This window comes from Brachycentrus maculatus, unplaced genomic scaffold, assembly GCF_059751285.1.
Source record: "Brachycentrus maculatus isolate JH-2025_06_01 unplaced genomic scaffold, ASM5975128v1 h1tg000186l, whole genome shotgun sequence".
NCBI lineage: Eukaryota > Metazoa > Arthropoda > Insecta > Trichoptera > Brachycentridae > Brachycentrus > Brachycentrus maculatus.
The window spans coordinates 1,308,000-1,333,355 of NW_028280937.1; the positions used below are offsets into that span (position 1 = coordinate 1,308,000).

Sequence of the window (25,356 nt, forward strand, 5' to 3'; positions counted from 1 at the left end):
AGGTCCCGGGTTCGATTCCCAGGGGGGTGAAAATAAATATTAGTGATTTTACACTGTAATATTTATTTAATATTACCCTGGACCGGTTCCTGAAGCGCAAGAGTGTTGCCTTGCCTTCATGTAAGTAATGATCAAGATAATACTGCGTCAATTCGATGCAGTGCCCTATGCACCATTGGGTGCGGATAAGGGTTATAATGTAGTAAAATAACTTGAGACATCTAGAGAAAGAACACAAAATTCATGGACGCTACAGAAAGAAAACACGATTGGAAGGCATGGGCTAAGTGATGTTGTTGATGTTGATGATAGAAGGACAACATCAACTACAATCTGAGGACGAGGAGAGCTGACCCCAACAGTCGATAATAAGTTGGGATGGAACCTGGAAGAAGAAGAAGAAGAAGAAATCATTTAACATATTAGCTTAGTTTTCTGAAGTAGAAATTTTCAATTCAAAATGGGATTAAGTGTCTTTGGAGTGCTTTTTTATTATTATCATTTGAAATGGCGACCTTTATCTTTAACTGATATGTAATACTGTTTCATTAAAATATATTCCAATATACATACATAAATACAAAGAATTCTTTTATTATCTTATCAGGATTTGTAATGAAATATGTGTGTAGAGAATTCAACATAGTATTCTTTTAACTCGCAAAGTGAACTGCTCATGCCGTTCATTCGGAGTGACTTGCGTTTTTCTTGTTACATAATAGATTGTTTCTTTATTTAAGATGGTGGGTAACATTTAAAAAAAAAATTATAAAACATACCTTCGATTTCATTGCTAAGATGGATGTCTGAAAAAACTCAACATTTTAGAAAAGACAACTTCACAAAAAAGTTAAAAATAATTGTTTCATTCATTTTTGTTTTTGTAACCTGTTTTTTCATAAAGTTAAATAAAATTGACAAGTTTTAGCTATGAGGGTGGATAAAATATGTTTTAAAAAAACATTCTTCTTCTTCTCCGTCTTATTTCTCATTGCTGAGGGTTGTGACCCTTGCAGAAGCAATGACTCTTCTCCAGTTATCCCTCGACTGCGCTGCACGTAGCGCTCCAACCACTGAGGTGTCTGCTGCTGCCTTATTTTGATCGGTCCATCGTGTGGGGGATCTTGGGATTCCATATGGAAGCGAATGCTTCAACTTTATGCTGTTCATAGTACTTTATGTTTACTTCTATTCAATAAAAAAACAGCAAATATTTATTTATAAATTTTTTATTTGGTACTTTTAAGGCGATATAATGTTTAACACCCAACAGAAATTCTCATTTTTTTGCTGTTTACAAGACTGCATACTGGTTGATAACAAATTTGTAGTGTTGCAGTATTTAAAATTTGAGCGTGCCATTGGGCAAATCAAAATCCTAAATTGAAATAGTAATCATAGTGTTAAAAAAACAAGGCAAGTATTTAAAAAAAAATCTTCTCCCAGTTTGAAAAAACATTTTCTTTTAGAACAGTGAATTCGATGCCGCTATAGCGAGGGCTAGAAAGCGAAATGAAGGAAGCGGAAATGTAGACATCGTACAGGGAATATCAAACGCTTTCTGGTATGTTTCAACATGTTTTTTTATTTATTTATATTCATAGAAGTAATTTCAAAACTCAATAAATCCTCAAAACTTACATGTATGTAAGTATATGTACAATATTTTCTGTGTATTGAAATTTTTGTACATACATACTTGATTTGACCTTACAAAGCGGTTTTTATCAAGTATTTATTAATCTTTCAGGAAAGATGAGATGGGAATAAGCAAGCGTTCATGTTTTAAAAAAATACTTTGCAAAAACATTTCAACTACACTGAAATTTGTATAGCAACTGTTACATGAAATTTACTTTTACGGTTTTTTGGTATTCAGTAATATGGTTGTAGATCATGGGTAAAACGATATTTGTTACTTATAAAGTGATTAGTTAACCAGCCAATGGCAGGTTGTAAGACCTGTATTTACATAAATTTGGTACACTTTTTTATATCAAGTGTCTTGATATTTTTATTGTGTATTGCTCTCCACTTGATAATTCTTCTTCTTCTTCATGAGCCCTCTGACCTCCACTGCTGGATATAGGCCTCTTCCCCTTCTTTCCATTTCCTCTGGTCGGTTGCTGCTTGCAGCCATTTTTTCCCCCCGCAGCAACTATGTCTTCGGACCATCTTATTTGGGGTCTTCTGACACCTTTTGTTCTCCCAAGGTCTTCATCGTAAAATTCTTGGGGTCCATATTGTGGGGTCTTTCACCCCACAAGATGGACCGCTTGATACTACCGATGATTTGATCATCTTTGAAGTATTTTTCTTCTTCTGACTTATCAGCACCTGTCGGTGCATAAAGGACTGCATCACAAATACAGGTTTTTTTACTATCGTTAATTACATGAAGGCAAGGCTATTAATGCTACGCTTCAGGTCCAGGGTGATATTAAATAAATATTTTGACTCTCCTAGGTATCGAACCCGGCTACTCCAACACAGTAACAAAACGCACTTAGCATAATAATAAATTTTGTGATATTATTCACTGATAACTTAAAACATATGACTAATTCAATTTTATCACATTTTGTTCCTTGGACTGTCCGGTCAATAAAATTATCACCATTAAGTATTTAAAAAAATGTTGTACTATGTTTATCAGTATAATATTTTAGGATACCTACTTTGCGCAAAATATGAGTAACTTTACCACAATAATGTTTGCAAATGTTCAGTGCAATTAGTTCTGTCAGTGCAATCAGTAATATTAACTAATAAGGTTTTAGTTGCTCAAACAGTAAACGTTTTGTGGAAGATAATTAAATATTTCTACAATGATCTCGTATAAGAAGTTTTGTCAAACTCCGTCGAAGGATGATATTATCAAAATCCTTCAATATCTGGATTCATTATTCAGGCAAGTTTTTAAAATAAATATGTAGATAGATACAAATGAATAATACGACGATCGTGTCCCTATTTATGTACTCCATCAAATATCGGCGCACTAGACCCTATTGAGTTGTAGCTGATTTTGTATATATAACTAGATTTTCTACGATAATTTGTAGCTAAACTTACCTACGAAATATTTTATATATTTTCTCAGAAATTCCATGTGTAAATTAATGAGTTACATACGTTCTTGACTTTCATTCCTTCAGTTAGTTTCAAAGTGCCAAAGTCGTTAGAAATCAAAGTCTTTAGATCGATTAAAGATTTACGCCATTTGACGCATGCCTGCATTTTTTTAAAAACTTTTTTTGTAACTTTAAATTGAAAATTTACGGTTATGTTGTAATCATTTATTGACTGCTATTGATTTACCCTTTCTTGAGAAAAAGTAAAGTTCTATTCTCACAATACATCGAACATTCACATCCACCTGGCAACACGGGGAAAATTAACAACTAACAGCTGTCGTCGTAAGCTGGAGGTTGTTTTGAAAGAATTTTGTATGTTAAAAATCAGTCATTAAACTTGATTCAGGAATACTAGCAATAGCATCAAATCAAAATACCGAATTGAATAACGACTTCTTTAAAATATGTTGTTACTCAATCGGTATTTGGATTCGATTATTAAAAGCTAATCATATCAATCACTGCACAGATTGAGTTACGTATTGCGTATTTCTAATTCCTAATTTACAATGTGATATAAAAGACTTAAGCTATAAATTAATATAAACCAAAAAAGTAACAAATACCCTTTGTCATTTTCTAAGTCAATCAAAGATTTTTTAGTTTGATCCCCCATGTCTAATTCACTTGCCACTGCATGTGTTATCTGGGTTCTTTAATCTGATTTTGATAAAATTTTCTAAGAAATTACAGCAAAGCATATTTTTTTTATAGTTCTATAAATACATACGAAGATAACAATAGTTAACGCGATAAAAAAATCATCAAATCAATGAAATATCACATCACTCAATAAGTTCGTAAGATGACAGATAAAACTTCTTCCTTTGGGGTGGTTTTTTCGCAAATTCTTCCTCTACACGCTCCACATACAATCGCTCTTAATTATTCTTCCTTTCTCAAGATAAAAGATGAATAAAATACCGCACACTTTAAAAAAATACAGAGGGTAAAATCTTGCCAGCGACATTTGCGATTTTGGTCGCTTTGGACGGCTTTCATTGGTTGCTGTCCACTAAGTTCACTGCTGACTCTGTAGTAAAGTAATGGATCAACATTTTACCCATTGTTACATACTGGATGAAAAATCCTTGTATTGCACTGAAATAGCTCCAAACAGCGTTCTGAATCGACTCATTTCGTTTTTCACCGACTGTGAGCAAATGTGGCACCTATCTCGAACAAAGCTTTCTCATGGACAAATGTCCACGATATCTTCAGATCTCAGCTGCTCCATGCAATTTAAGATCTACCACTATTACGGCTATTTTGTTGACTTTTGTGCCATCCGAAATTACCGAGGATATATACAAGATACACCGTATTTTCGCGGTAATATACCTAGGTACGATGTTATCTCGGTAATAATTAATGTTTTTATTTTATTTTAATTGTGTTAGCTGATAACGATTTTACAAATATTCTTATCTATCCCGTCGTGATAAAATAACAGTCTAAAAAAAACTGCAATAAGTTTATGCATGAACGCTTTTTAAAATTGTATCCAAATATTTTATCTTCGTTCAATTTATCAAGACATCAATTATAAACTGAATTTAACGTTTTGATTTTGTAGTCTAGATTCTAGATAACATCAGATATTCAACAAATATTCATGATTATTCGCTGTTTCCATAATTTAAATTTCCTCGGAAATTACAATTACGATTACAATTGGAAATTGACATGTTTATTTCGCAGTTTAGATAACATAAACTCCTATTCAATAAAGAACTAAAATTTTTGCTAATTATTTTTTCCGTAACTTAAACTTCCTGGATGATTGCTTACTAACGGAAATTAATGTTTCAACTGGGTAGTTTATATAACGCCTCCGCAGTGTAATGGTCAGCACACTCGGCTACCGTACTGGAGGTCCGGGTTCGATTCCCAGGGGGGGGGAAAATAAATATAAATGGTTTTGCACTGTATTATTTATTCAATATTACCCTGGACTAGCACCCGAAGCAGAGGGCTGATCACCTTTCCTCCATGTTTAACGATCAAGATAACACTGTGTTTATATGATTTACTGCCCTATGCACCATCGGATGCGGATAAGGGTTTGAAGAGGTTTAGATAACATTATCTTTACTTCGATTCGATAAAAAAATTAATATTCATTGATTATATTTTCGGTAACTTTGACTTTCTGAAAAAACTAATCAAAAACTGGTTTTCAAAAGTCAAAATGTTTGTCAGTCGTTAGAAATAAAACCCTAGAAGTAATGTCTTCGTTATCTATACATTGTAATATTTTCAGTGTAATACCAGCCATAATAATACAGGTTGATAATCAGTTTAAAACTACCAGACCAGAAGAAAAGTTGAAGTTATCTTCACAATGTTTTCTTTTGTATGGAATCGACGCTCTGAAGTCAATATTATTTACATAAATCTATACCAAATCATGTTTTTTGTATTTGTAAACATTTCACGTTGGGTATACCTCACCTCCTGACTAAACATTAGTGTTCACTCATGATTCAGTCTTCCTGAGTGTGAATCGGGTGACCGAAGATAAGAATATACGATAACAATGTAAATAGTAATAATAATAAACATATGTAGTCAAGTTTAAAGTATATCAATAAAATGAATTTAGTCACACAAATCTAGTGATATCCGTAACAAGTTAATTCGGAGAATTGGAATAAAGTGAGTTCAGAAGGTCATATTTATTGTGTTTAAAAGTTAAACGATTTTTTTTAATTAAGTTTTTTTTTTGTTCTGTACCCTACCACTCCTTGCTGTGTCTTAGACTAGTCAAGTGGACATGAAAGCATGTAAAAATCTAAGAAACAACGATACATAAAAAATGCTAAATGACAGCAGTTGCCAAGAAGCATGATATTTTAAATAATAACCCGCAAAGCCTCTACTTTTAGGGGCTTGTCTGCATGTAGGATAGTATGGCTAGGGAAGGTAGATGTGAAAAATACATCACAAATACCCAGATCAATCGAAAATAAATATTTCTTAAATTCAATTTGCAACTGGCGGTAATCGAACTTGCGACGTCAGTTTCTCAGTCAAGCGTCTACCCAACTACGCCACGCCACCTGTCGCTTGTTATATAGTATTTCATTCAATAGAAGACGCTGCCATTGTGATAAAAAAGCTGTATAAAGCAAACAACTTAATAAAACACCTGTTAAAGGTACGCATATATATATATATATATATATATATATATATATATATATATATATATATATATATATAAACATGCGTACTTTCATAGATGAAGTGGGATATGGAAGTTTGGGTATTTGGGTTTTACGACTCGTAATAGGCTGGTTTATGTGATCACTTTATACACGTGTAATATTGACCACCTGTCCAAGATTGAAAACCATGTTACTCATATTTCGGAAATCATATTTATCCTTTAATTGACGCCTTATTTCACATCTGAGTTATTGGCATCATCTTTGGTGAAGGGTAGGTTTTATTTTTATTTAGTAGAGACCTTCATGAGTAAAACATGGATTATGAGCATGTTATTGCGTTGATTCAGGGGGCTGATGGAGTTACTGGGTATAAAGTTCGCCCCCTGGGAACTCCCGCGGCAGCGGCGGTTGCAGACGGTCGCGGCCACTGCGTGGATATGCGTCATGCTGTTCGGCGAGCTGCTCGGCATCGCGTTCGCCGTGTTTCTCATCAGGACCAACTACTACTGGCTCATGCTCTTGTACGCCATCATCATCGCCAGGAACAGGGACAACTGCAACTTCGGAGCTAAGAGGTAACATTTGTTGACGTATTGCCTTTGAGAAATAATTTCAACGTTGAGAAATGATGAACTGTCGTTCCTTGATTACCACATGTAAATTATAACTAAATACTATGTTTGGAGTGTGTACAATTATAAACTCGAGCTGACTGTAAAATATAGATTTCTTGTCTCAATCTCCTTAAGCCAGCATTGTATTTTTTAATAAATATGTAGCAAGAACATCAATCAGGACCTAAAATCTAGTGGCGTCAATAATCTACGCAATCCGAGGGTTAAGTAATAATAAAAGTTTATAGCTGAATCAGTTTTACTCGAACTTAGAATTTTAGATATATGACGGACGTCATCATGAAAAAATTATTTTCCCTTACCCCCAACTTTGAAATTAGTTAATTCAGCAGTCACTTTGTGGTAGTATCTATCCATTTTAAATTTAAATTTGAATTGGTAAACACGACCATTTCTTAAAATGTATTATGAAACATGTTTCGATGCATTCCGCATCATTTGCAAATACCATAACGGTGTATAAACAATATATTTTGCTGTAGTTTTATTTATTTATTTATTTAAACATCATGTACAGAAAATAAATAAGTACATTGGAAGTTGTTGGAATCGTCTAGCAACCCTTATCCAGTATGTTATTTTGAACGTTGTGACCTTTTTTGGCTTAGTCAAATCACTATATATATTTTTTTTTTTTATAATTTTTTGTTCCCAAAAGCGGAATTCGAAATCGAAATAAAAACGCAACAAACATACTTCAAATACTTTTCTCAATATTATTATTTGATATTTATACGTATAATTTTATTTGAACAACTGCAAATATTTTGCCTACATATTAACGACTTCTGTTTGGTTATTTTTCACATTTTTTGCAAAATCAAACATAAACCTGTCAGATTTATGAATAATCATAGTTTTAAAGGTCATTCTACAACATATGTACCTCATTTTATAATATAATAACGCAGGTAATTGTGTGTGTGTGTGTAATCCATCAAAATATTTATTCAATTAAGACTAAGTTTATGTGGTTTTCAGTTTCTTCATCTTTATACTCTATCTACAAACACTTTGTAATTACACTGTCGGGCTGTAGATAATACATTTTTGCTACCCGTATTCAAAAATCACGGCAATAATTGACATTTTGATGAATTTTTTTATATTTTTTTATTGGCAAAGCACCCAAAATTGAGTGATACATGCCATACTAGTGATTTTACTTAAACATTTTTTTAATGATTTTACTTGAGGTTACTTAAACAATTTTGCCATACTTTTTTTAATTTTTTATGAGCGCACTATTGATATTTTGGGAGTTAATTGATAAAAGATGTTGGACATTCAGCGGGAAGGACAAACCCTCCGAGCGAATGTCCTGAACTAACTCAAGGTTAGGGAAATTTTATGAAAATTATAATATAATATAATATAAAAAAGATAGTTAAGAACAATTTTCGCCCCTGTATCCTATTAAACCCTGTTAAACGATAATTTATTCAGTAATGTATACTTAAAATTAATGTATACGCAATCAAGTATCGTCAAGCTTAAAGAAATTTCGAGCAGTAAGCAAAATTTTTAAATAACCGTTGTAGGTAATATTTGAAATAAATACAATAACTTTCTTTATGCCTCCGTTCAAGAAATATCAGTTTGATAATTGGTTTTGTATTGATGATTGATTTGTATTGTATTGCAAATATTGATATTCATTTAACTTTTTTCGATTGTTGATACCAATCTCATATGAAAATGTATCGTTTTACTCTATGAAAATTTCAAACGTACGCGATATCTACATATCGCTCACTCCTTTCAAGAACGTCATAAATCAAAAAACTTGATTTTTCAGGAGAACGTTTTTAAAGTTCAAACATAAAATACAATGTATTAAAAATAAATATCAAGCCACTTATTTAACTTTTTACTATACAACAGATCTTTTTAGGTAAAACCTAAATATTTTTTCTCCATTTGAAAAATATTTAGTATATTTAAAAATTAATTAAACAATACCTTTTCTTCAAAATGCAAAAATAACACTTTCTGCTCTGTAGCGGGTAAATATTAAGTTAAAAATATGCCGCTTTTGCTGGGATATAGTACATTTTCTGGGCATTGCAAAAACATGCACAACTCAAAATTGACGATTTTTGATTTATGACGTTCTTGAAAAGAGTGAGCGATATGTTATAAATTGAATGTACTATGAAAGACCAAAACGGTAGAAAAAAACCAAAAGTTTTTCTACTGTTTTTGATATGTTGAGCATTAATAGTTGACGACTTTTAAGAGGATATTCGCAAACACAAAATTCATTCCACCGGAGACCACCAGAGAGGTCACATGTCTGTTCACGCACAATTTTTGTAAAGAAAGTAAATTGGAAATTTTTTGTTTTTCAGAATATACACTCGGGCCTCGTATAACACGGTTATATGTTTCCAAAAAAACCAGAGTTATATAAGGTTTGAAGTTCATACAAAATTAGGGTTTGTGTACCAAAAAAAATCTAAGATAGTTTGTATGAATATGTACTTAATTTTTTAATAACAAATATATTATTTCATTCATTTATTTTTCTGAAATCACGTTATAAAAAAGCGTGTACAATACATGTGTACACAAAAATTATGCTACATTTTATACATCCGTGTTATATAAAATCGCGTTATAGGAGGCCCAAGTGTATATAGAAAAAAAAAATTTATACATTTTTTTAACTCCTTACCTTGATGAATTCCAGTATTCGTTAACGAATACTGGGCCTTAACGAATAGAACATTCGACTCCTAAATTTGCATTTAGTAATTTTCATGTCTGTTGCTCAGTTGGAAATGGGTGCGCGAGTGGCAGTGGTGGTCTTACTTCAGGGATTTCTTCCCCTTGAAGCTGGTAAAGACCACCGACCTGGACCCCGAGAAGAACTACTTGTTCTGCGTGTTCCCGCACGGAGTGCTGTGCACCGGGGCGTTCGGCAGCTTCGCGACGGACGCGCTCGGCTTCCGCGACCTCTTCCCCGGCATGACTCCGCACATGCTGGTGCTGGGCGGCCACTTCATGGTGCCCTTCTTCCGCGAGCTGCTCCGCTGGCTAGGCGTGTGCGGCGTCTCCTCCAACAGCATCTCGTACCTGCTCGACCCCGAGGTCGGCCGCGGCCGCTGCGCCGCGCTAATGGTGGGCGGAGCCGCCGAGTCCCTCAACTGCCACTCTGGAGAGTACAGAGTCGTTCTGCTTAAGAGACGAGGCTTCATCAAGCTAGCCATGAAATATGGGTAAGTTACCTTTGAAACACCTTCAATCGTAACAACAATAAAACTATGTACATCCTAATTCCGTTAATCGAGAAGTTCAAATTTTGTATTTTTTCATTTCTCCATGACTTTACAGTTTGACAATTTTCTGCAGCAAAATGAATCGTAGAGATACACGTCTGTCGCTGTGATATAAAAACAGTCGTTATTAGTAACATTATTGTAGGTTCATTTTTACCGACCGGTGGTCAAAAGGGGTCAACATTAGGTCCAGTTCTAATTCTTGTTTTTTTAGTAGCTCCACTACGCACTCGCATGACATTTTACTCAGAATATTCATATGAAGAAATATACTTATAATAATTCTCTCACTCAAAGTCTGCTCTTCTTTAATTTATTCATCTCTCAAACAATCTGTTGAGATTCTTGTCCATAGTAGTTGCAGTCCGTGCCAATATTTTGTATTGTTCTTTTGTTCAGTACTCCGCTAGTTCCCGTGTTCTCGTTCGGCGAGACGGAACTGTTCGACCAAGTGTCCAACCCTCCCGGAGGAGTAGTTCGCCAGTGCCAGGAGTGGTTCAAGCAGATCACCGGCATCGCTCCAGTCATACCTCTGGGGAGAGGGATCTTCCAATACTCTGTCGGAATAGTGCCGCAAAGGAGACCAGTCACCACAGTTGGTAAGTGAACAGAGAAAACCATCGGTAGAGACAGTTTGGGATTACTGATACTGATGTTACGATAGACCATAGGTCTGCAGAGTGTGACCTTTGACCTTTTTAGTGCGGCTCCGGCACAAATATCCGCGGGAAGGGTCTTCGACTCTACGTATTCAAGCGAACAATCTTTTTGAAGCGTTAACTTTATTAAAAACAAACTGAGAAATCGTCTTATTGATGAGAACTTAGAAACATGATAAAATTAACGACATACAAACCTGTTCTTGTTCAAACATTCAAAGGAGATGCGAGGACATTATTCGTAATAATAGTGTTCTTATGTTGAGTTAAGTTTTATGGAGTTTACCCGTAATTTAATAAAGGTCTAAAATTATAATTCAGGTGTACTAGAATTACAAACAGATTTTCTCTCAAGATTTTTTTGTTTGTTTTAATGTGCATATTTGACTCCTCGGCTAATAAGTTTGTCGACCACTTTGATCAAGGTAAAAATAATAAAATTTTAACTAATAAGTTTATTATATTATTTGTCAAAATTGTTGATTACTTTTCCATATATTTTTTGTTGTTGTTGAATAAGGTGTTGAAAGTATACCATGTAAAGTCGTGTTGGGAATACCTCGGGGAGGGTGCGGTGTGTGGAAACACAATTTTGATGGCATTTAATTTTTTTTCAGTTGGAAAGCCAATGGAAGTCGCCAAGAATCTCAACCCGACTGACGAAGAGGTTGACAAAGTGCACATGCAGTTTATGGACAACCTTTTAGACATGTTTGAGAGGGAAAAATATAAATATATACCAAATGCCGAAACCACGCAGCTCTTTATTAAATAAATCCGTTCTGAAGCACCACTTAAATACATGGCTGTGACTGTTCAAGCGATAAATTCCAATTTATTATTTAATCTTAATTTATTTGATTGCCATAAAAAGATTTTTCGTACTAATTTTCAACATTATTTTAAAGAATATTTTTGCATTTTTTAATGAATTAAAATGCACAAATTGATAGAACCGTTTGGTGTAAAAATTAACATAACATCATTATTATTTGGTAGGTACGCAGGTACGTACATTATAAATAATTTATTATACAATTTTTTTTTCAACAATTTTTTTATCGATAATGGTTTTTTGGATTCCGTATTTTTAAATTTAATCCCTTCACATTTAAAAAATACTATAATCTGAAATGTTCACTCACTTATCTTAAAATTACCTGACATTCTTATCATGTCACATCAAAGATTATACGATTTCTTGAAATTGTTGAAAGTTATAGATTATTTTAATGATTCTTGTATGAAACATGTATTATGTTGTCTATTTTTTTGGTTTTTATTATGTAATAAGATTTTAATTTAAAAAATATCATAGGTACCTACTAAACATTTTATATTTTTCTATGCATTGTTATATTTGTAACTGCTAAACAATAAAATAAAATAAATATGCATGTAAATGATTTACACATATTAGTTAGAAAAAATAACAGTTCTGTTGTTCCCTGACGCCCAGTCAGGTAGGTACTCTGATCAACTTACGAGCTACTGATAAATTAGCAGCCTTAACCCTTTCCGGTCCACCAAAATTTAAAAAAAATCTAGGTAGACAGTTACATTCCAATTTGAAGAAAATACTGTTGTAATAGATACAAGTGACAAAAATGTAAGCTTGGAATTTAAATAAATAATACCAATGTTGAAAAAAAGTCAAATAACGTCCGACATGGGACCTAAGAGGAAAATAACAAATGAGATTCGACATTGGATCAGTAAGGGTTAAACCTTATTTTAGTTATTAAATCAAGAAATCAATGTTACTAAAATCATAAATATTTATTTAAATACAAAAAAGCACAAATTTGTAAAATTAAGTATAAAAATTATAAAGTATATTTTTAAATAAATGAATTGTTAAAATCTAATATTAAGGACATTCAAACTTCACGAAAAACTCACAATAATAATTTAGATGCTTGCAGGTATTCTACGTAATGCTTACGATTTCTTGTTTTCGTACTTAAATATCATTCGAATACATTGTAAGTTGTAAATAGGGAAAACCATGAATCCATGAAAAAACGTCTGTAGTGGAACGTTAATACTCCCGCAACAATAATACCGATAGTGGCTAAGCTGTAAAGAGCTCGAGTCAACATCTGGAAAAAAAAAAACCAAACGATCATACTTAATTCATATTCACAACATTTTGTGTGTGTCCAAATAATTGTTCACAAAATCTGGATCATCTCCAATTACAGGAGTTATTTTCATATTAAATAAATTATGTAAATAAATTATCTGGTCAAGTTATAAGCTTAAATAATAAAAATAAAAATGATATTTTCTGGCGTTTCTCATGTATGTGATTATAATCTAGGATTCGGACCTCACATACTGACATAATAGTTTCTGCTTAATAAAAAGCTTCTTTTCATCTCACTAATAGATGTCTCTAGTGAAGTTCTACATAGTAATTCAAAAATAAACGTTTTTGAATTGGTTCATACATATAGAACTTCCAAGAATTTGAGTAGTGTGGTTGTCAATAATGGGTAGAATTGGTGAATGTTACACGTGTAAAGTGATCACTTAAACCAGCTTATGACGGTCGTCAGCCCCGTAAATGGCCAGACTTCCATATTTATCTTCATCTTTGATGAGATGTCATAAAATAATATGATACTTAATATTGTTTTCACTATCTCATTCTGCTCATAGGTACAAGACTCATTCTGCTTCTGGCACAGAACTCATCCAGTACATTAAAAAGGACTTAATTTGTTTACGGTACAGAGCTTTTTATGCTTAAAAATTTACAATATACTTTTCAAAGATAGCTTACCTTATCTTGCCACTTTCTATTGCTGATACAACTGCTGTAGCCCATATCCGTGAAGGTGACAGAATTGTAGAGAGGAACCCACACGAGAGGAAGAGCCCAGAATAAAAAGTCATCCAGTTTTTTTCTCCAGAGGTAAGATTTTCTTGTCACAAGGTCTCGCATCTAAGCAATAGGAATGAAAAAAAAGTAAAATATAAAATGTAAAAAACATGAAAAGAATTACAGAGTAAAACAGTATTGGAAGTCCATGGAAAAGGTATCAAGCATTCATCTTAAATGTTAATGAAGAGAAAATATCATTCAAAGAAATGGCTGACTATTTCGACCTATAGCAGCTGTTGGGTTTGTACCTAAACAAACCTTAAATTCATATAAATCTTTGAAATCAATGCAACCCTATTCAAACCCCTATGGCACTGCATCAGAATGACGCGATATTAAATGGATCGTTGATTATATTAAGGTATTTAGGGTGATCAGCCCACGCTTTGTGTTTTTGTTGTTGTTGCATTTTTAGTAGATAATATTTGATGGGGTGTAAAGACGTATGTGAGGGGTGAAAGACATCACTGCTATATGAAAAAGGATATGTATGAGAAATAGAAGGTGGTATATGAAAGGAAAATTGAGGACAGAATCTTTGACTAAAGAACTCAGGGATTTAATTTTATTCAAGCCGTGGCGCAGGTTTACGAATCCATTCAGTAACCTGGATGATATTTTAATGACACACCCAGATGATGCGTAGGGCATCGCATCCAATGAACACAGTGTTAAAATCGTTAATTATATCATGACAATGTGAATAGTCCTGCACTTTAGGTACCAGTACAGGGTGTTATTAAATCAAAATAAGGGGAAAATTGCTTAAATTTATTTCAACCTGGGATATCAAGCATGGTACCAAACGCGCTAACAACAATATGGAGGAGGATCTATTTCTTATTCTAGTTGCAGCCTGTCAGGTACCTTCAACGTTAGTGATCACTCTGACAAAGGCTTTGCAGTCCTGCGCAGTCTGGAACAACTCCTCTACCCCTCTTACCCCGGTTCAGTCACGAATTCTAAAGGATTTATTAAAAATTCTATTTATTTACCTCAATGGGTACAGCGTAATGGTCAGCACGCTTGGCTACCGTACTGGATGTCCCGGGCTCGATTCCCAGGGGAGGGTCAAATAAATATAAGTGATTTTTTTCCTGGCGGAAGCGGAAGCGGAGGGCTGATCACCTTTCTTTCATTTGTTAACGATCAAGATAACACTGCGTTTATATGATGCTGGGCCCTATGCACCATCGGGAGCGGATTAGGGTTTGAAGAAGCAGATTTATTTACCTCAATATAGTTGTACATGGCCAGATCGCAAATGGCGTGGGCGTCCTTGGTCCTCTGGAGAGAGAAGTCCTGCAGCACTCGCGGCAGGGTACCCTCCTCTCCAGACCGGCTGAGAAGTCGGTCCAACAGTAGGCAGTCCTCGAACCCTGCGTTCATACCCTGTCCGTAGAAGGGCACCATGGCGTGAGCCGCGTCTCCCATGAGAAGTGCCTTGTCGGACACGTGGTATGGATGGCACTGTACAAAGTCGAATAAGCTTTTAGATATTAGGTTAAGTAAGTATTATGAATTCCCATATAATATATACAGTAATCTTGGTAATATGTGCCAAAAGCACATAGTTACAGATACAGTTAGTTTTAGTTACATATCAGATGGAGGCAGAAACAGACGCTCACGGAACACCATAGGACCATTCCATATAAAGGTAAATCGTTTACAGGCGAGTAGTGACTCGTATTGTAAAAACATGTCAGTAAAAGCTTAATTTATAAGATATGTTTGTGTCGTTTTCGAAGAAAGAAGAAAAAGTCAAAGGAACTTGCATTAAAGACTCTGTATTTTGTATGAAAATCAATGATCCAAATAATGCTTAGGTTGTAAAGGATAACCTATTGTTCGTTCTGCCAAAGATGGTTCACCAAAATCTGATCCAAAAATAAGTACTACATATTGTATCATGAACATATGAAATGTATCAGGTATCACCCAAAATTGGGTGCTTTGCCAATAAATTAAAAAAATATGAAATGTACCTTAATAGAAACTAGCGGCAGAGGTTTCCCTTTGAAGAAATCGTCGATCAGCTTATCGCTTCCAATAAGGGGAATGGCGTCAGGGAAATTGGCTTCGAAGAAGGCCAACAAACTCTCTGGGGAGTCTAATTTCTTGAATTTTGTAAAAGGCATAAACAGTGTGACCGTCCAGGACTTATCTTGGTTCGGGAGGGCTATCATCATGAACTCTCCTCGTGGCCAGATGTGAAGGTAGGTGCACGGCATTGCAAACTAAAAACATTTAAAAAAAATAATATTTAACAAATGGAAAGAAAAAAATTGCAATCACAGTGTGTCATGATATTGCAGTAAAAATATTATGTTTTCCGGTCAGCTGATTTTAAACCGAAAAACTAAAACTCTTTGTTTGAGTGAATAACACCTTTTGGAACCAGCAATGGAAAGTAACCACCATTTGTGGTTCCAAGGCCCAGAATCAAGTGAAATGTTTTTAAAAATCGACCAGGGTTGGAATCCTAAATTGAAATATCCATTTTTCTTGTGATATGATAAATTGACATTGTTCTAGTGAGCTTTCTCTTGTCATTTGTTAAATACAAGGTGTCACAAAAGCTATTACCCGATGTTTTTTGGCTGTTATTTTTCATATGGATGAAAATTTTAAGTTTTGTATTTGGATTGTGTTTATTTGATGTCTTAATTTTTTTCCATTAAGTCGAGAAAATGATATCGGCCGCGTAGCTGCTGCCAGAATTGATGACAATAAGAGCCCGATGTGTAGAATAGCTTTAACAGATTGATCATTTTTCACAGACGAACATTTACATTTTTATCCTTATAGCTTATTTATCTTTTAAGTATTGAATACTTGAAATGTCCGAAAATCAAAATGATTGTTCTTACTTCTCCGCGTTCATTGGGAGGGATGCAGAGCTCGAGGTACCCGTGCTCTATGTAGGTCTGGCTGTAGTCGAATAACGGTTCCTTCATCATGTGTCTCCTGACCGTGGAGAAGGCCCCATCGGCTCCGATCACCAGGTCGGACAATACTTCCACTGTGGAGCCACTCCGCGTCCTGCGACCAGAACAATACGCTGAAGTCAATTGAAGATTGCAGTTTCATCATCATCAAAGGGTTTAACAACATTTTGAGTGTGTCCAAATACTGGATTATCTCCAATTACGGATAGGTATGAGGAGATGAATGAATGTGGAACAGGTGAAATGTATTTCCAAAGTCAGGATATTGTAGTATTTTTTACATCTCAACATTGATGAGGAAGAATATGGAAGTCTGGGCATTTACGCAGCTTACGACCGTCATAGGTTGGTTTAAGTGATCACTTTACACACGTGTAACATCTACCAATTCTACCCTTGATTGACAACCACAATTTTTTTTTTAATTACCTAACGTCCAAGTGACTCTGAAATCTAGCTACGGCTTATGCAACACCGTTTATCATGTCCCTACTCAGGCTTCAACTTAAGTATGAGTTTCATAGCCTATGCCTACTCGTGAGTGGATTTACTCTTAATGTTTAAAGTTACTATAGTTTCATGTAATTCATGAGTGAAAATTCTAGGCAAAAACACTCGCAAACCATATTAAAATTCTTGGAAGTTCAATATAAATGATTCAATTTCGAAAGATTGTGCTTTAATCACTAGAATATCACTAGAGACATCTATTGGTGAGATGAAAGAGGCTTTTAAGTAAGCCCCGTAAATGTGCAGACTTCCATATTCTTCTTTATCTATATTGAGATGTCAACAAATAATATTCAAATGGATTTATGTCATCAATGTTCCATGGGAAAATTAACATGATTAGAATTGACATAGAGACGTGTTTTATGTTAAGTGAAGATATATTGTGCATCTAAGAACCAGTACTAAATGCAAAATTTGAAATACTTACTGTAAGAATAGCAGTCGGCCTTGTTCCAAGCTGGCGTCGACCAGTTTATGGTTGAAGTAAAGGGTGACATTAGGATACTTCTTCGTTTCTGTGGACATTAGTTATCACGTCGTTATTCTAGGTAAAAGGTTAGCTCTATGCAGTGCCAGATTTAGAGTAGAGGCGGTTTTGAGAGGGAACTCGCAAAAATACAATTCATTTATCGATCGCAAGTCGATCTTGCGATCGACCGCAAGAGGGGCTAGACGTGTCCTTGCCTTTCAGTGGCTCTTTTCTTTTTAAAACCAAATATTTATAGTGAAGAAAAACTATTTTTCCAATTAAAAAACGATGTTTTGAGCAAAAAATTCAATTACTAAATGTTACCTGAGTTCAAAGAAAATTATGTTGCGATTTCTCGTATATTGGGCCTTAAGCTTAAATATAAACGCAGCTTGTAAGTGTTATTTTTACTTTATAAAAAAAAGCAAAGAATATTTTAATTCATATAATCTAACTGAAATATTAGTAAATATACTGGTACGAACATACACACAAAAGTATCTAAATTAAATTAAAAACTTTTCTCGCTTTCAAAGGATAATTATTTCGTTTTGAATATTGAAAGCATTAACTTTGTGGATCATATTGATATATTATTTCGAGAAATAAAAATACTTTGTGTTCTGATCCACTCACATTTTTTTTATTTAACCAACTAGTTTCGGCAACAACCTGTTGCCCTCTTCAGGGTTACATTTATTACTATTTAATATTATTTAATTAATATTATAAAGTAATAAAGTAATTAAAGTAATAAAGTAATAAAATAATTAATATTATTTAGAAATAAATAAATAAATATTATTTCGTAATAATTTAGTAGTACTATTTAATATTATTTAGTAATAAATGTAACCCTGAAGAGGGCAACAGGTTGTTGGCGAAACTGGTTGGTTAAATAAAAAAATGTGAATGGATCAGAACACAAAGTATTTTTATTTCTCGAAATAATATGATAATTATTTCATTTAAAATCATATGAATTGTTAAATTTAAAAGCTTCTGTTGCCTTAATGCGGATCCAGATTCATTTTTTATTCTCTGAAGCCGGCTGAAAGATGTTTTTTTCTGAAAGCTGAAAGATCTTTGTACCAAAGTCTCGCAAACTAATGTAAACAAGCGAGTTTGGCTTCCAATATACGTATTTTGATCCCCCTTAATCGAACCTGGGACTACAGCATGGTAGCCAAATGTGCTAACCGAGCGAACACTATGCGAGCGGACAAAAGCATAAATCGTGATAATATTATTGTTACATTTCACACAATCTTGAGTGCATTCTCTATTATATAAAGTACGTAATAAAAAAAGCAGTGAGACCACATGCCTAGTATTATATTACAGGCGACACCCAATCGCTTTCCTAATATCAAATGACCTATCCTTCGTGACGGCAAACTATACAACATTAATATGAATGGCTTCATGACGCAGGTAAGAAATTCAACTAATTCTATGTATGCTGGCTGGATTATGTAGAGGGATGAAATTGATAACTAGGGGTCGATTCCTTGGCTATATTTGACATTTGAGGGGTAAATTTTATATCTTCCCAGTGGGGTAAAAATTCGTAAAAGGGATTTTGACTCTTATATTTATTTAATATTTATCAATTTGATGCAAGGTCCTGTGCACCATTGGGTGCGGATAAGGGTCAGAAGTTGTATTTTATTACAAAAATATCGGTTCTAAACAAAAAAGTAATAATAATCATGAACATACAATTTTTTACCAAATGGTAGAAATCCTCGAATATGCTTAATTTTTAACTTGTCAATACGATGCAGTACCCTATGCACCATTGAGCACTGGTGAGGGTTAAAGGAAGAAGTATAAATTGACGTATTATTGGAGTCAAACTACTTAGAAAATTATAACAACAAAAATCTTACCAGTTAGTAATATTTCATTTAGAAATCTTCTTCCTACCGAATTGATGCACTGAAATGAAATAGTTAAACATTTGAAAAAAAAGTTTTATTTGTAAATCTTTTTTCACAATGCTGGATTTCATCCCCACTTTCACAATCATTTGTGAACCCTGTTTAGGACACATTAAAAACATATAGAATAAATCAATTTGTCGAAAAAAATGTATGGTATAATAAATTGAAAAATTATATTATTCTTAGTATCTAAAATAATTTTCAACAGCATAAATTTTGTTAAATAATCGAATTATTTTTATGACCCTTATCAGTAGATGTACCTACTAGTAAGTACTGCCAACGAGAACTATGATAACATTTAGAAATACCATAATTTAAAAGTTCACGTCATTTTTATGTAACATTGTGTCGTTTAAAATGTTTAAATTACAGTAAGTCCTCTACTTACGCGAAAGGTTTTCGTGTTAGTCGAAAAATCGCGTAAGTCGAAAATAAATATTTGCGATTTTTTATAAATATGGTATGTAATAATATACGATAGTTTCAAAGGATATAGTACACATGTGAAAATAGAATAGATCTACATGCATTTATTTATGTGTAAATACGTAGTTACATTTAAGTATAAACTACTTTTTAATTATTTATATTCCTCTATTTTTTGTTAATTATCGTAGATTGTATTGGTACTGATTTAAATTTACATGATTATGTATGTAAGATTTTTAATTCGAACTTTCGTTCTAATAATTGTTCGAATCGTAGAAATGGGCATTTTATGAGCACATGCGATATCGGACACCTTTTTCATATTGTTTTATAATTTTCACAGTGGTCCCCATTCATATAAATCAAATTAACATTTGTTTGTCATTTTAGGGGTTATATTTGGCTGTTTTTCTCTTTTTTTCTCTCTCTCACTATCCTATCAACACAAAAGTTTATGTAAACAAACGACTTCAGAAAAAAATAGTGTATGTACGAATTCACATAAGTCGAAATCACGTAAGTAGAGGACTTACTGTACTGTATATTTTAACGCGCACTTGAAGTAATTTCTCACGAAAACGGCGCTATATAAATTGTCAAAAAAAAACACAATCCCGGGTACCTGTTTCGTCCTGCTATCGTACGGTATAGTCCTCAGTTCACCGTTCTTAGCGTGTATCATGCGCGCCGACATGGGCAGGCCGTGAGCTCTGAGGGCCCCCTCGAGCCCCACGGCCCCCAGGGCGGAGGAGCCACGCGCCGAGAGGGACAGGTTGATGGAGCGCCCCCGGACGTGCGGGGTCAGGCGGATGTCTGAACGAAACAATAACAGATTAACTGTACCTTAAAAAATTAAACAACAAATAAACTATACCTTACAAAATTAAACAACGGATATACTATACCTTACAAAATTAAATAACAGATAAACTATACCTTACAAAATTAAACAACAAATAAACTATTCCTTACAAAATAAAACAACAGATAAACTATAGTTTATAGGTATACCTTATAAAATTACACAACAGATAAAAACTATACCTTACAAAATTAAACAACAGATAAACTATACTTTACAAAATAAACAACAAATAAACTATACCTTACAAAATTACACAACAGATAAACTATACCTTACAAAATAAACAATAAATAAACTATACCTTACAAAATCAAACAACAGATAAACTATACCTTACAAAATAAACAACAAATAAACCATACCTTACAAAATTAAACAACAGATAAACTATACCTTACAAAATAAACAACAAAAATAAACAACAAACCTAAAGCCAAATACGTTTTATTAGCCAATATCTCTGGAATGTGTGTTTCAAACTTGAAGATTCTTTTTTTTTTTACATTCGCTGTGCATCTCCAAAAAAGAGACTGAGCTCTTGTGCTTGGAGAGGGACTAACACTCAAGGTTTAATGTTTTATATAATTAATGGTATAATAGTCTTTTTTTAAGATTTATATGTAATGGGCATAATTTTTTTTCTTAAGAATTTTTGTGTCTTTTATTTTTTAAATTTCTTTAGGGAGTTTATTGAAATATCTAATTCCCAAATATTTGAAGTTTTGTTAAAATTGTTTAGTATTACGTTTTGGAGTTGAAAAATCATTTAAGAATCTCGAAGATAAACTTTTTTAAATTGAAATATTTGTCACCCTTTAGTAATTGAAAAATTGCGTTTTTTTTAAAGATGGTTTCAATGTTTGGGACTTGAAATATTGTAAATAATAATTTTGTTTGAGATACATCATAAAATAATTTAAAAAATAAATAAAACTTACCTTCTCTATACTCGTACAGATGCACATCGTGTCCTTTCCTCGCTAGAAACAAAGCCGCCAAGGAGCCCACCTGAAACGTAGCAATGTGTTATGAATATTTATAAAATATTTTATATTTCATATTCCATAAACCGTATTTAGAAATATGTAACGTTAATATTTAACATTGTTACATAAGGTCCATATAAAAGACCTAACCCCGTCCAGTTAAGGCCATCATTTATCTATTGTAGTAAATTACTGTATACCGTGTGTTGTACTGTAGTCCACGTATAATACAAAAAGGGAGAATACATCTCTTCGTCCTGTGGGTACATTTCAGCGATATCACTTGACATTTGCGATACATTTAACTCCATTTCAATGACTTATGATTATATGTCCCGATCGTAAAATGGTCTCACCAAATATATTCTAAATAAATTCAATATAAAATCCCTCGTGTCAAAACAAAGTCGAAATTGTGTCAACAGTTAGTGTTGTCATTATCTGTGTAAAGTGATTGAATAATCACAAATCTTATAAATAATACAAGCTTTGTTTTAAAACAATGTTTTGATTTTTTTAAATATCAAATTTGACTAGATTTTGTTTTCTAGCTGATGATTTTAATAAGGTATAATTATTTACATTACAACATTTTGAGTTTGTTCAAATACATACTTGTTCATAAATTTGAATGAACTCCAATTATAGGAGTTATTTTTCATATATTTTTTTTTATAACAACTCTTATAAATAATACAAGCTTTGTTTTAAAACAATGTTTTGATTTTTTTGAATATCAAATTTGACTAGATTTTGTTTTCTAGCTGATGATTTTAATAAGGTATAATTATTTACATTACAACATTTTGAGTTTGTTCAAATACATACTTGTTCATAAATCTGAATGAACTCCAATTATAGGAGTTATTTTTCATATATTTTTTTTTGACATCTCAACATAGATAAAGAAAAATATGGACCTCTGGGCATTTAATTAGTGAATGTTAGTGTGTGTAAAGTGATCACTTAAACCAAGCTATGACGGTCTAAGCACCGTAACCCAGACTTCCATATTCTCCTTTATCTATGTCGATATGTCAAGAAATAATATTATTTACGATAATAACTTATTGAGATTATCTGTTAGCTTCTTTTCACATCGTTTCTGTTAATGTCTTTCTACACATGTATAAAGTTTAAATTTTGGTGAATTGGCGGTTTAAATATAAAGTAGAATCAAATGTATTTAAAAGAAATGTATAATTCTACGCAAACCTGTAATAACGAGTAATTTGATATAATTTTTTTTGTTTTTTTTTTCCGAGCTGTATTTTTTTCTCACGAGTTTCGTTTCTTCATTTCTATTTCCAGTGTTAAGATCTGGAGAGATTAATCGACTTTGAGCGATGATAAGAAAATAGCTCAACTTATTAAAGAACTTCGCTTCTACTCTTTTTATGAGACGAGAAAACCACGAAAAGCTGTTGATGACTATCAACAGCTTTTTGTTCCACTTCAAGAATGGTGTCGGGTTGTGGTCCCGTGGTTAGTGTCGCGGACTCTTAAGTCAGAGTTTCTCGGTTCGAATCCACTCTACCACAATTTGATACCTATTTCAAAAAATGAACCGCTTAGGCTCTCAGAAATAGTATGAAATTGATATATTTGTGTAAATAATAAAAACACAAATATTTCTCTTTTTATATACATTTTTTTGGGATTTTGTGACTTTAGTATAATTTACCAATGGCTTGAAATATAAAATAACATCACTAATAATACCACATATTGTGATAATTTTTAATGAATTGTCAAAGGTTCAATTAGTATATATTCTAGTCCAAATTTTAATAATTTCTAGATGAGGCTCAATGGCGGTCACTGCGACCATGCAGATCTATTGCGACCGTTTAAAATATTAAAACAAAATTATATTTACAAGTCCTCCTCCTACGATGGCGACGTTGAGCTTCTTCTTGTATCCATTCCTCGCACTGTTCTGCTCCATGGCTGATGAAGAACTGCCTTCACCCCTCTGTGCGTATTGCCTACTGCTTTCCAACCTATCTACAATATATACTCCCCGTAACCTTCAGGAGTCGCAAAACTTTTATTTCAAACTATTTATCCAACACAATTATGTTGATTTTACTCATTAAAATTTTAATACAGGATGACACAAAAATTTATTGGCAGAAGACGTCGTGTGATTTCGTAATTAATTGTAAGCAAATCGAGGAAGATGCATATTTTGAGATTTAAAGTATTTTTGTATTTTTGATGTTTACCTACTGCTTCGAATGTTTTATTACATGATGTTTTTGTTTAAAATTTATTAAATAAAAAAAAAAAAAAAACAACACAATACTTATCACTGGCATCTTCTGAAAATTTATTGTTCCACAATATTTCGTAATATATTAAACCTTATTATAATTATTATTTTTATTCGTAATAGTATTATTATTCGTAATAGTATTATTATTCGTAATATATAAACCAAACAATATATTTTTTATATTTTTTTTAGTAATACACACTTTATTTATTTATTATTTTAGGTTGAGCGACTGATGACGATTTTTATAGCCACTAAAGCTCTAAAGTAAAGATAGTTTAACTTATCAACATCGCCATTTGACATTTGGTTATGTGTTATTAGTAGCAAAATATACGTAGGAATGTCACGCAATCACGGTTCATAGTAAAAAATAAAACCTAGTTTTTTTCTCAAAAAATGTATCAGTTCTTATCAGCTATAAAAGATAATAAATATTTTTTGTTGTATAAAATGGCTTAAAGGTTTGTGTTGTAATAAAATAATTATATCTCAGTTATTTTGTTACATAAACAACATTCGTATTACAAATGTAACATCAATATGCCACGATAAAATTATCGTCGAGGTCGAAAAATGACAACTGTATGAAATGGAAAGAGTCAATTGCGTCAAATATCAACCCAAAGTTTTATATTTTACTAGCGCCAAAAGAGATTATGTGTCAATTTTGTCTCCTTATAATAAAATTATATTTTATTAGAAAAAATACCAAAACTATTTAGAAGAATTAAGAAAAAAAAAATATTTCTCTCCACGGTGACGATAAATGCATGTTTATCGAATAATATGGAAAAGAGTAATTTATTTATATATTTTTCTTAATTCTAATCCTTAAGCTGAAATGTTGAAGCCTCTAAGATTCATATGGCATATAGTAAACATTTACATACCTCGTATAAAATATAATAAAAAAATAAAAGTAAAAACACAGCATGAAAATAATTAAAAGAAATAACAGTTACCAAAACTAAAATGTAGTGAAATTAACGATACTCATATAATTTTAATTTATTTTTATTTATTAAACTTCTTGTACAAAATATATATGTTTATTAGCGGGATTATATTAAAAAGCAGTAACTTCTAACCAAATTAAAATATACATATTTCTTCTTCTTCATCTTCTTCTTTGTGAGCC

At 32.8% G+C, this 25,356-nt stretch overlaps 2 protein-coding genes across 4 annotated transcripts; one reads left to right on the forward strand and one right to left on the reverse strand.

Annotated features, from left to right (window-relative positions):
* Positions 1-642: 642 nt before the first annotated feature.
* Positions 643-12,288, forward strand: LOC148307889 (2-acylglycerol O-acyltransferase 1-like). Of its 3 annotated transcripts, XM_088262632.1 has the most exons (6): positions 643-743; positions 1,470-1,564; positions 6,658-6,885; positions 9,723-10,166; positions 10,626-10,825; positions 11,503-12,288. In XM_088262632.1, the coding sequence occupies exons 1-6, from the start codon at positions 741-743 to the stop codon at positions 11,658-11,660; spliced, it is 1,128 nt and encodes a 375-aa protein (XP_088118758.1). In that variant the 5' UTR covers positions 643-740; the 3' UTR covers positions 11,661-12,288. The 3 variants fall into 3 exon arrangements, with proteins under 3 accessions (XP_088118758.1, XP_088118760.1, XP_088118761.1); XM_088262634.1 differs by lacking the exons at positions 643-743; positions 1,470-1,564 and adding an exon at positions 2,712-2,911; XM_088262635.1 differs by lacking the exons at positions 643-743; positions 1,470-1,564 and adding an exon at positions 5,741-5,795.
* Positions 12,289-12,645: 357 nt separating this feature from the next.
* cn (Kynurenine 3-monooxygenase cn) lies at positions 12,646-23,938 on the reverse strand. The gene is made up of 10 exons (XM_088262631.1): positions 23,817-23,938; positions 21,890-21,959; positions 20,709-20,899; positions 19,601-19,649; positions 17,667-17,754; positions 16,649-16,820; positions 15,764-16,015; positions 15,009-15,245; positions 13,674-13,835; positions 12,646-12,987 (listed from the first exon to the last, which is right to left on the reverse strand). The coding sequence occupies exons 1-10, from the start codon at positions 23,883-23,885 to the stop codon at positions 12,856-12,858; spliced, it is 1,422 nt and encodes a 473-aa protein (XP_088118757.1). The 5' UTR covers positions 23,886-23,938; the 3' UTR covers positions 12,646-12,855.
* Positions 23,939-25,356: the final 1,418 nt, after the last annotated feature.